Source organism: Nicrophorus vespilloides, unplaced genomic scaffold (assembly GCF_001412225.1).
Source record: "Nicrophorus vespilloides isolate i.1.1-1 unplaced genomic scaffold, Nicve_v1.0, whole genome shotgun sequence".
NCBI classification, from domain to species: domain Eukaryota; kingdom Metazoa; phylum Arthropoda; class Insecta; order Coleoptera; family Silphidae; genus Nicrophorus; species Nicrophorus vespilloides.
In genome coordinates this window covers 10,369-23,860 of record NW_017098256.1, presented here as the reverse complement: position 1 = coordinate 23,860, position 13,492 = coordinate 10,369, and the positions used below count along the sequence as shown (strand labels likewise).

General features: G+C 30.8%; 1 protein-coding gene across 1 annotated transcript in view; it reads right to left on the bottom strand.

Annotated features, from left to right (window-relative positions):
* Positions 1-10,508, bottom strand: part of LOC108562032 (5-hydroxytryptamine receptor-like) — a 48,906-nt gene extending 38,398 nt beyond the window's left edge. The window contains exon 1 of the mRNA XM_017920208.1: positions 10,008-10,508. Coding sequence (XP_017775697.1) covers positions 10,008-10,482 — 475 coding nt within the window. The 5' untranslated portion in view covers positions 10,483-10,508. The remainder of the gene's footprint in view (positions 1-10,007) is intronic.
* Positions 10,509-13,492: the final 2,984 nt, after the last annotated feature.

Sequence of the window (13,492 nt, the reverse complement as noted above, 5' to 3'; positions counted from 1 at the left end):
AGCTGTATGCAATACTTCAATATTGGTATTACGATGGCTTTATATATTAGTACCTTTGTTGTGTCCAATCATTATTATTATTATAATTGTTTTTGTTATATAGTGTATTAATAAACTAGAGATATCCACGGCGTTTCTTAGTCGCATTATTGTATAAACATATACATCAGCATAAAGCAATCTCTACTATGATCCCAGTTAGATACACTTTAATATAAAAAAGGGGACGAAGCGTAAACATTCCCATCGATACTCCTATACCTTTCCTGCAAATTCAAGTCCTTATTATAAACACATAATGATCATTACACGTACAATCGTAATCAATCATCTTTTTCATATAAGCAAATCCATAGGATTTTGTTCCGGTCTTATAATAAACAAAACCACCAAGGCCGATTCCCGTGGGAACGCTTAATCATCAATATATACAATCACAACTCACACCCCGTATTAATAAGAATTGACTTTGTAAGTAGAATAAGTATTTAGAATCAGTCTCATTAAAACATGGAAAGACGAATAAAGTCTCAGCAGAACCTTTGAGGACAAGGATAGTCTCATAAAAACCTAAGACGAGCATAGTCTCGCAGAAGACCAAGTAACGAATAAAGTTATGTAAAACCAATTGACTTATTTAATTCCTACAACTGAGACTCCACAACAACAACACCAGACAATATTCCACTGTGTCCAGAATTCCATCCTTGGGACACAACACCTTATTCTCTATAGGCATCTCAAAGTTTCTGGCCACTAGCCAGTATTTTTGAGTAAATTGAGTAAGTTGGAGTTGGAAACTGTTTATTTTACAAAAACCGACATTTTATTTATTTTTGTAAATTTTTAATGTATAACAATAATCAATAAAAAAATTTTTACTCAAGGACAAAAAAAATTGGATTTTAAAATATAATCCAAAATATCCGTTAATACCTTAAACAAATAGCGTTGTTACCTTTAGCATATTCATATATTTCGCACTAATCCATACAAAAATAAATTCTAGCACACTTTTAATCCCACATTTCGTGAATCATATTTCAAAAAAAAAGTTTTAGTTGAAACAAACGGCAACCAAAAATAAAAACAGAGAATACAAATAAACAACGCAATTTCCCTTTACCCTATGTTATGTCATCATTCATTTACTTCATTAACCATATATTTTTGGTTTTCGGCTTTGCGTGCTTTGGATGTTCGCGCGGAAAACTACAAAAAAAAAACGTGGACGAGAGAAACAAACAAACCACGTCGAAACGAAAAAATAATGAACGAACGACAAAGTAATTAAATCGATTTATTATTTGCGAGCAAAAACCAATGAATAATGATCACTGTCTGTTTCTGTTGTATCTCGCATTTTTTCTCTGTTACACTCTCTTATTTATTTATGTCTTTTGTTTCATTTTATCATCCCCATCATCATCATCCCCCGGAGTTGCGATTAGAATAACAAATATCCTCATCCCTTCTTTTTTTTTATATATACACATTTATTCTTCCTTTTGTTTCATTACGTTTAATATTTACGTTCCATTTTTCACTGCAGATTACTTTTTTTTCACCCCTAAAATACAGGAATAAATGAGAACAAAAGAACGTTAAATGATTCGATTGACCCTTTGCGTGTTTTTTATATTTCTGCGCGCTATTTATTCTATTCGAACAACGGCCAAGTTTAAAATGTTTTGAATATTCGTTTTTTGTTTGTTTATTTGCTTTTTGTGCAGATTAAAATTGTGAAAATTATTTGCGAACAGGAAAAGTTGATTGCAAGAGTTGTTTATTTTTTTTGGCGGCGGAACCCTTTGATCCTTTTGTGCGTAACGCTTTTTCTTTGAGGTACAATATTTTTTTGCTCCAGTTAAAAAAATGCTTTGTCTGCAACATCATTGATTGTCCCAATAAAACAAGACTCTTTTACTTTGTTTTTTTTTTATGTTTTCAAATTGTAAATTGAGCTGAGCGAATCATGATTTAAGGTCCTACATAAACTATCGCTTTGCTCTTCTTGCAGAGGTTTATTATTGATTTCCCCTCTTGCTTTCGTAACATATATATATTCTCTTTTTTTGCCTCGATCCTCTCTCAACTTACAATTTTTCTCCCTTGAAATGCGCGTCCCCTCTTAGCAAAGCTGAGAGGAGGTTCGCAGCTTTAAAATCCACTCCAAGGGTCGACTTTTTCTGCTTTTTTTGTCAACCCCCACGAGACGTACGCTTTTTTTCTCATACTTTTCTCTCTCTTTGTCAGTTATTAAACTGTTATTTGTTCTGCGAGAGTTCGGGGAATAAAAGTAGATGGAAGTACGTAATACTGATATTATGCGATTCGATTTCGCGTTCGTACGCTTATAGAGTAAAGTAATTGATGATAATTCAGGCGGAATGTTAATGAATAATACACAGCGAACGGGGATGATTTATGGCTGCAAAAGTTTAGTTATTATAAACGTCGGTCTTCTGTAACAAGGAGGGCCGAACGGAGAAGCGAAGGGTAGGAGAAGAGAGAGCGGACATTAATCAGAAAGTGGGTCGCTTTTGCACATACAGCAGCAGCGAAAGGTAACAGAAAGAAAAGAAAAAGGTGAAATGCAGAGAGTTTAGAGGAAGGACCAATTTCAGCCTGGGTAGCAACTGGTTCTTAAACTTTGTCAAGTTTTTACTTATATAGGCTTTACAAAAAAACGGTTTTCGAATTCCAGTATTTAAAAATAATTGTAAAAACCGGTTTATCGAATTGTTACACAAAAAATAACACAAATCATTTTTTTTATTAAAATTTTCGAATTAAAGGAATACAAAGAAAATAAAATAATAATGATAATATTTATTACAGTAAAATAACAAAATAAAAAAAATTCAAGACAATAGTATAAATATCATAAATAAAAAAACTCAACTGCTTCAAAGGGCTATTGGCCATAGGTATTTCTGGCCAAAAATAAAATTCCATAAAACATAATATATGTTTTGACTGTCTACTACTTACTAAATTGACCAATTTAAATGAAAATCATATTAATACTGCTATCCAAAAATAATTTTTACTATGTAATGGATGGTTTCCTTGGATGTAACTTTTGAAATTTTATACATTTATAAGATAAATGGTTACAAAATGTGTTTTTATTAAACATTTGCAATTGGAAAAAAATATGACATGACTTTTAGAATATTGTATAAAAAAGCGGTTATTAAAAGAGTTTATTTGAAACTATTAAATATTAATATGAAACTTGTTGAATGTTATAAAGTTATCAAAAAAAATCAATTTAAAAATTGTGTTTTAAGAAATACTTGCAACTGGTGAAATATGTACGACATTATCGATGGTTTCCATGGATGAATCTAACAAACCAAAGCCTGGTTCGTATTCTTGTTTCGTTGTCTACTTTTTTGTTTTGTTCGAAAGCTCGTCTCATTTGCTTCGAAGCTTTCTAATACTTAGAGGAACGAGTAGAAAAACTCCCATTACGTCAGCCCTTGCAAGTGGATCCACGTTTGTACCTCGTTCTCGTTCGTAAGGGAATGAGAAACAGAGTACACACACTCAGAGTCTGGAGTAGATAAGACCATAAGCTTCCTTCGAGAATGAGAAGAATTAATCTTTAAATTGCATCTTTTTCTTGTTTTTTTCTCTCCCCTTCCTCGAGAGTTAATTCAATCTCCCGCATAATTTTCGTGCGTTCATTGTGTGTGTTCGCGTCTCCTTTTCTTCCCTCAGGGCTGATGGATATTTATCCTTGCGTCGTTCCGGGGCCAAAGGAAATAAAGAAGCTGCTCACCTCAGACATTGAGATAAATCACTAGGTGGGGTGAGAAGCGAAAAGGAGAAGAATAAGAATAATAATGTAAGAAGAGAAAAAAACGCGAACGACGTTGTTGTTGATGATGATGATCAGCGCGATTTATACGTGTCAACGAGGAATAAAAAAGAAGGAAGGAAGAACAACATGTTGAAGCGCAACACTGTTGATGGGTTTCCATGGTAACAAACGTTCAATGGAAGTTATCCGATCTCTTGTATCGGACGTTTGCAATTACGCAACTTTTTCCTTTCTGAAAGACGAGAGAGAGAGAGAAAAGAAATGAAAGAGCTTACTCGATTCCTTAGGAGGATCGAAACCAAATCCCTTGCGAACGCAACCCACCCATCATCGTCCCCTCAAATATCAAATTTACGGTTGTGCATGTGACAGGTCGGAGGGATGGCGGCGGAGTTTGGAGGCGGCGTCGGTGGTTTCGGTAGTGGCGGAGAGGCTTTGCGGCCCGGATCAGCAGTTGTAATTACATTCCGTCATTCCGGAAATACACAGAAATATCTCCAACCCGAAACAAAATACGTTGTCACGTCGACAATTATAATAATATTGCTACGTCGACTATGAGTGTAAAACGAAAGTGGTTCAAAGCAAATAGCATTAACAAGATCAGCGTTAATTGTAATAGCTAACGATTATATTCAATCTGCATTGCTTCGCAATTATCAAAAATAGAGTGGATGGAACATAAAATAAACATACGAGGAGTTGGGGTGGCATTACATAATGCGGAAGCTTATCACCGCTTATCGCTTTGTTTGCCTGCGTTCAATTGACCAGGTGAAGTCTTTTTTTTTTGTTACGATACAATGTATCGATTTTCAGAAAAAAAGTATAAAATGCAAAAGCTATTGCTAACTATAATCATACCTCGGTTAACGTTACCTCTGATAACGTGGCTTGGATATAACGAATTTCGCAATTTCATTTAACATTAAAAATAGTTAAAACCATCTGATCCAACAGAAATTTTCATATTTCAATCAATAGGTTTCAAATATGACGATGAAGAGGATAAAGAGGAGACAAATTTCCTGGAAAATTTGGAAAAATATGTAGTGTCGATATATCGAAGATTATCATTTACTAAATGATTAATGAAACGACTTTTTAAAATTTCTCGAGTCCCGAGAATTCCCGGGAATGCCTTAAACAGTTGTCTTGTATCCCCGGAATCAAAAAATGACGATATTAAAAAACGTTTTATTTTTTACTGAAAATTATACTGCTTTTCATTTTATTTACAAAGAAACATATCCCTTAGTAATTTGACCTTTAAAAACGAACATTTCATTTATAAACGTGTTTTATACTGTTTATTTTTTTATCAAAGCAATGCAGAAAATGCATTTAATTCCTTCAAAAATTTATATTGTATTTTCTTTCATCAAAACGAGCAGAAAATTGAAAACCTATTTAATTGATATATTATATAAAGAAATTTTTTTCATCATCTTCGTCATAGCGGAATTTATATTGAAAACATTCCAAGCTACAAATATGATTGATATATTGTTTTTTTTGTGCTCTCTCTCTCTTCTGCTAGCAACGAGAATTCAACAAGATACAAGGAATACACAATGGTTTCTCTTTTACTACAGGCATATCCCTTTTTGATATTAATACTCCAAATATTTCTATTAAAGTTTGCGAATAAATATGAAATAAATTGAACCATTTGGCACACTTTCACGTCTAAACCCTTATTATTTTTTACTTATTATGTTTTAGTAATATATAATAAGAAAAAAAAAACATAAACATAATTTATTCTATACATGCTCCTACGTCCATATTAACTGCAGTTTCTCTTACCTAATATTAATAGTATTATTGTTTTTATTTGTATTATATTACAAAACGTATAATTTACTTCATTAACGTATTTGACCGTAGTAATTCTTTTATTCATTATTATTTTTTATGGGACCCTATTATAGTGTATAACGCCCTGCACTAGCAAACTCGTGTTCATTATATTAGTTGAATTTTGTTCCGTCCTTATATTTCTTCTTGTTCTCGTGTTGTGATCATGGGTGTCGCAGCTCAAAGATATGTTTATCTGTGTCTTATTATTTTTTTACTATTTTGTGTATCAATATGTTTGTCTGTGCCTCTATCAGTGTCCCCACATCCGGTACTTGTGTGTCACTGCTATTTGAAAACATTATTTTTTTTAGTTTTGTTTGTTGTTTTTATAATGCGTTTAAGTTTTCCTTTGTTGTGTTTCCCCACACCGCCACGCCATAGCACATCCTCGAGGTAAACATACTATGATACACTGCCATCTTGTACTTATCCGGGAGAAATTTCTACTTGTTTTATGTTGATATTGTATGGTTTAGTTGGATCTTTCTAGCTTTTTTGTTGTTGTAGGATCATGTAGTGTGTTTTAGTCTCGTTTATTGTTAATAAATTGTAATTGTAATAAAACAATTTAGTTTTTGATGGTTTCATTTTACCTACTAATACTTTAAATTATAAATATGCAAGAACTAAAATCTAGAGTAGGGTTTGCAAAACCAAAATCGTTTGGTGGGCCAAAACAAATATTACTTAAGTGGGCAACACATAAAAAAATATAAGAAAGAACTTATTCAAAATATTTTATTACCTTATAGTTCATGTGACACTTGTCACATTATTGATTGATATGTTTTTCATATAAAGTGGTAATTTAGCCGACGTTTACTACCTGCACCTTAAATGGAGTTAATAATGTTTTGAACATTTCCTCATACTTTTGCAAATAAGAGACTTCATTAGAATATTTTAAATAATATTTACGGTCACTATCAAAGTCATTTAATAATGGGATGAAAATCGAATTATTTGACCTTTGATCTTCATAAAGCTTGAGTTTTGTTACGAAGGATTTTATATCTTGATAACATTCTGTAATATGATTTAATTCACTTCATTGTTATATCTGCTAGAAAACATAAATCTAAGTCACTGATCAACATATCAACATATATTATTCTCATTTTTTATCATAAAATTTTGATATTAGTTTAAAAATAGGTATTAGCACGCATCAAAGCAAGTTCTAATTTCACAAAATATAATATAAATGTGGTTAATTTATAAAAACTTTTTTTTATTATATGAATTTCAAAGTTGATAATATAGAGCGCTAAAAACTAAATAAAAAAATTAATAGTATCAATCATTTCATAATATAATTTAATATAATTATTTTAATATACTTAGCCCAAATTATGGACAATAAAAGTTTTGATAGTTATTTATGTATCAAATTATAATAACTGTTTTTATTGTTCGCAACTAATAATAATTTCCTTTTAACATAATTCTGTGCAATTAGTATCTGTTAATAAAAGTTTTATAGTTATCGAATATTATCGAGTACTTTATTATAATACATATACATAATAAGGATTGATCAAAATACAATAAAGAAGAAAATGTATTATTGTATTTCTTTATTATTGAACCTGGCGGAAACACGTTTAGTCAGTAGTGCTTTGCAATGTTTATATTTAATTATTAACATTGTAAATATGTATTTATTCCATTGTATCTCTTATAACACAAAATATGAACAAATAATCAATTTAAACTTTTATTCTTTCCCAATGTCAAAATCCAGTCCTAAAAAATCTCCGTGTATCCGAACGTTCTGCCCTTCGCATCATCACCAAAATACGATATCCTAATAATCCTCTACATGATCCTGCCTTACTCAAATACCAAAATAGTTCCTTGACCGATACGTCTTCCTTTCCCTGATATTTGAATCCAAAGAGTTCAATATCGCCTACCTCTTGATTCTGTATTCCTCGGAACCCAAATATCCATTTCAAATTTAAATATCCCAATTTAATCCTTATCAAAACCCTCATGCCCCTAGATTGAAGCCCTCTCCATTCCCATTCGATTTTTTTCCGCATTTTTTTTTGTACGTATTTCCATGTTTCTTTTTTCGTATGTATATAGCATATATTCTATTGTATCATTAAATTTAACTACCCGAGCGAGTTGTTTATTAATTTTATTATAGAAAGTTTTTCAAAGTTTATTTATGAATTTTTCTTAGTTCTTGAAAGATTATCCATTTAATGTCAACCGTGATCTTAAATTTACTCAATGTTTACATTGATGAACAGATACATGTATACAATCACATTGTTGAATTTTTCAATGAATTATATGAATTGTAGTGATAGTTTTTGGAAAGACAGTTAAGAATCTAATATTAGACTACCAAAACAAAAAAAAAGTACATTTTATAGAATCTGATACTGATTTTATCGGAACCGCAGGAGCCGCGGCTTAAATTGTCTCCTTTATTTTTCTGAACCTGTGAACTTACATTAAAACTGTGGCTGGCGTATTTGTGTCAGTGTGACACAGACTAAATGTAGTAGGAGAAGCAATAGATGCCTCCCCTTTTGAAGAAGAGAAAGATACTAATTTTGAAGAATAGTAGATTTAAAATGATATTACACCAACATTAGAGGGATATTCAAATATCAAATATCAGTAAAATAACGGATTCATTTTTTGATAATGATTATTTCTCAAATCAATTTATATCATTGTCAAATGAAACAATTTCATATAACACGAATTAGCGTTAACCGAGGAAGCGCTAAACGTAGTCTTATTGTACTGCAAAGATTTTCACTCACTTTCAGTATATATTTATAGTTTTTTTTTGGAAATATTACATAATGAATGTCAATTATCTTTTGAAGCGTTATATTTCAAATCTCACTCATTTTTAACATAATGTATCATAATAATGTAAATAATACTCTACAAAAAAAATACAATTAGATGATTACTTTATATTCGTACTAAGACTGATGTAATTTTAGAAGAGAAAAAATCATAACTATATGTTATGTTTTTATATGAAAGACTTAAATCAATATCTTTAAGACAAGAATTTCTTAATCTTTGATGGTCACAACAATATAACTATTTAATGCACAAGAAAAGCACTTAATCCAAAGTTAGCCGAGTAAACTAACATAATAATTGTTTGTCTAAGTTTGTTAGCCTTCGGAATACAGTAACACCGACACTCCAACATCTTTAAGAACCGAATACCACAACGTCCAAACCATTTACGTATATTCCAATGAACGCATTGATTTATCATATTTTTCTTTCTTGTTAATTTTGCAGATATACAATTGATTTCAAGGAAAAAATATAAGAAAATAGAACGTCTATGCTTATTTTAATGAGCCGCATTAACCAAACAAAGAATGTAAAAAGACGAGAGAGCAAAGATAAGCTAAACATTTTTATTCCTGGTAAAAAAATAATTAAAGTTGATTTCGTAGAAAGCCAGTAAATAAATATCAGAGAGAATTTTAGAGCCGATTACGTGCGTTTTATAATTATGAGCTATTATGCAGATAGAAAATTGTAGGTTTTGGGTTCATGTCGATGGTGGCAGTAAACAAAATTCGAGATAAGCACGTGCTAATTGAAGAAATTGTTATTTCCATGGAAACACGCAACGACGGAGTGACGTTGTTTCAGCTCAATCATAGCGGTTTTGATTATAATTTACTGTTTACTGCTTCGTCTAATTGCTTTTAAAGTTGGCCTCCATAAAGAAACGTTTGAGATTTCAGTAAAATTTTATTAATTCCCCAATTAAATGGGAACAAAAGCGGACAGAAGAAAGAGGGAGAGGATGATAGATGTAGAGCTTCTTCCTCGGTTCGTCGTCGTCGATGACATTCAGCAATTGACTTGATTACGCGAAATTGTATTAATTAGGGAAACTTGCTTCCATTTTAGATGGGGGCAAGAGTGAGAGAGATTTTCGGGTAGGCTGTCGTGAGCACGACTAAAAGAGGGTCCTCCATCCATCTCCCGGGAAAACTGAATTAAAATCCGAATGGAGTGGGAATCAAGCGTGCGTTAGAGTGAGAAACAAAAATATAGAAAATTCACAAGTGAGAAACTTCATGAGTGAGACTGAGAAAGAGTAAAAATTCAATAGCGTATCTAAGTGGAAAACGTCCATGTACGAGAGTGTGTTTTTCGCTAATGTGTTTTCCGTAAAAGGGATGGTGAAAATGTACGTGCAGTAAGTAATCGAGTGAGAGTGTATTTTTTTTCAGCATAATTTTTAAGTGCTCTTCGCTCTCAATCGTTTGGACAGCTAGTTTAGTATAGGCTTTCAACTACTCACCGATGATCGTTGCAAAGATGATGAGACCGAGGATGGTGCCTATGGCGACGCTTGCGAACATATCCCAACCTGAGTCTGTGGTCACGTTGCTGGTGAAGTTTCCATCGAAAAGTGTTGAATTGGTATCATAGAGGTTGCTGCAGTTGTTCTCGCTTTCGTAGTAATCCGTGATGAAGTTGTTGTTGCGCGTGAAGTTCTCTAGTCGTCGGAATATGCTGCCTGGGTCGGCGTTGACGATGATCTCGCGCCAAGCCTTCTCGTCGGCGGTCGACGAGTCCACAGCTGTAGACGTGATGGAGGTGACGGTAGCCGCCAACGTCCTGCTCATCGTCGGCACCATCCTGTGGTCCCCAGTGGGAGACGACGACGCCGGCCCCGATCCGTCCTCGTCAACTACTTCATCTCCTACCGCCACCTCTGCTGAAGACATCGCGGCCATCGGACACCATAGCCTGTGTATTCTCACATAATCCATAGGGAAGGATTATCTCATTAAACCGACACTCCTGAGATAAACAAAAAATATTATTATTACTAAGTAATAAAATCATCAAACATTGAAAATAGAATATTTATTAAAGCAGTGTTTTTCAATCTTTATTTGTGTGTCGACACATGAATTTATAGTTCAATTTCCGCAGTATGTTTAAATGATGATGGTGTTTAAATTTTGATCATATATTGTGAGTTGAAAAAAGAATGTCTTCAATTTTTTTTAAATTTCGACTTTAATAAATAAATTAAAACAAATTTGTTATTAATAATAATATTTGATAAGAATTGCATAAGAATTCTACTAATATTTTATCTAACAATTTTTGTTGGCCCTTTTGGCTGTTGCCCGTAGCCTTTCTGACGTATACTACTAATATTTGAGATTTTAATTTCTATAGACATTTTTTTTAGTTATCAAATTATATAAAAATATTAGTAGACATTTTAGCATTAAATCAAGTATGAGCATTGTATACGGGTATGCGTATTATATTCAGGATTTTATGACGATGAAGAATATTCGTAGAATTTTGTATGCATTTTATGTATACATTAATTTCAGTTAAATTTATTTGATTGAAATGTTCAATAATTATTGATATTAAATATTTTCATTTTAATCGATTATATCAATAGAATTAATAAATATAATTAAATTAGGAATTTGACTAGAAAAACATATTTTTTTTGTATCTACGAAGTAATAAGATGAAAATGATTACTTAATGTACGAACAATTCTTGATTTTTTTTCTTATATGTAATTATTACATTAATTACTTTTTTAGTGCAAAAAAAGAAGAAATAAATTATACAAAAAAAATCTAATAATTGAAATAGAAAATATTTTCATCAATGGTATTATTTTATATTTTACTAAATGAGAACAAGAAAAAATGAACTAGTTACATTACATATTCACAATTAATATCAATTAATAATAAAACAAATATGAAATTTATTTATTTATTACATTAAATATATTCTATAATTGAATCTATAATTCTATAATATTGAGAACATAAATCATTTGCATATTTTATATATTACAGTTATATAAAGCATTCACAATTTCTATATTTACTCGACTTCATTCCTTCGTTCATTTGCTATTTATAAAGGATATTCTCTTGTTAACTGCATTACACGAAGGAAATGCAAATAATAAATCTGATAAAACTTAAAAAAAAAACTAATTCATTCGCTTACATTTATTTTTCAACCTTTAGTATTTATGATAAAGTCATTAATAATGTACCTAATATTTATTATTTGCAACTAACATGCTTCTCATAATATTACATAAAATAGTAATGTAATTAAAATTTTATAATGTATTTTCATAAGCTAATGTTTTACAATTTACATTTACCTAATTTATATATTAATACGTTATCCATTTGTCTGTTCATTTGATTTCAATTAATAAAATTTTAAGTTTCTTTTATTTTTTTTATGAAATATGAAAATGAACATATTTGCATATGATGGAACCACACTTTCATTCAGAAGAGGTGCGCGCGCATGTGTATGTATCATTAATATTAATTAAAACATCGCGCTTTTAACAAATATATTTAATCCAGTGGTAAAAAATTATACATTTGGACGTTATTTTCTTATAGTTTTAACAAGTTCATCAACATGCTTTTATTTGTGATATAGTTCAAAACTTTCACTTTCCAACAATAGTTTCCATAATGGAAACGAAAGACCCTTGAAGTTTACATTGTGAAGATGATTCCCAAGAGACGTGTTGGATTGTTCGAGCAACAGTTTCTACAGGTGTGTGTCCATCGTTTTTAAAGTAATATTTCAGAAAAAGTTTTTTATCTATGATTTTCATAAACCACTCCTACTTATATTATATAACTTACATCACTTTTAAAATAAGCTTTTTTTTATCAATTTTGTATCGTTTTCAACTTTCTCTGACCGCTGTTAAAAGGAGAGTTCAAAGAAAATATCTTACCTAGAAAATAAATTATTATACGGTCCGCTTTTCATAAATTCTTTCTTACTGCACCAGGAAAACAAAAGAAGCCACGAAGCCAACGGAATTTCAATATCTCTGATATGCATTTTCATGTTCCCAAAAGGATTGTACCGAGAATTTCGCAATAACATTCCTCACACAAAACTTCTTTCTCCAAATTTAATTATTACTGTTCTTACTATTACAATACTAGTGGTTTCAAATCAAGAAGATAAAACAGATGGAGAATTCTCATATAAATGCAAGTATTTGTGTTTTTTAGGTATACATTCGAATACAAGTATACTTGATAATTGTACGTTCATACGGATACTTATAAATTATTTCTTATTTTTAGGTATGCATTTATTTCAATTTTCATTAATGTACTTAATGTTCATTGTAACGTACACTTTACATGTTTGTAAATTCATACGGTTGTTTTTTTAAATATTATATCAGTTAGAGTAAATAATCCTATTTACCCAAACGTACATTTTGCTTAATTACAAGTTCGTACACATATTTATATATAGATTTAGTTAAAGGGTCATAAATAATATTATTTTTGTGCGAACACTTGTTTTTGTTCTCGTTAATGCACTCCTTGTTCATTATAACGTACATTTTGTATAATTACAAGTTCATGCACATATTTATATATTGCTTCTATAATTCTTAGTTTGTATAAATATTTATATATTGATTCACTCAAAAGGCCGAAAATAATTATATTTTTAGGTACAGACGTATTTGTATTGTCATTTATGTACACTCTACTCATTCCAACGTACACATAATTTGAATAATTGTATGTTCGACTGATATTTATATATTATTTAAGTCGGAGGGACGTAAATAATTCTTTGTATAATTGTAAGTTCATGAAATATTAATCAATTGCATAATTATTAGGTCATATGAAAATTTATGTAATATAACAGGGCCGCAAATAATATTATTTTGGAGTTTACATATATATTTGTTCGCATTAACGTACTTGATATTAACACGAA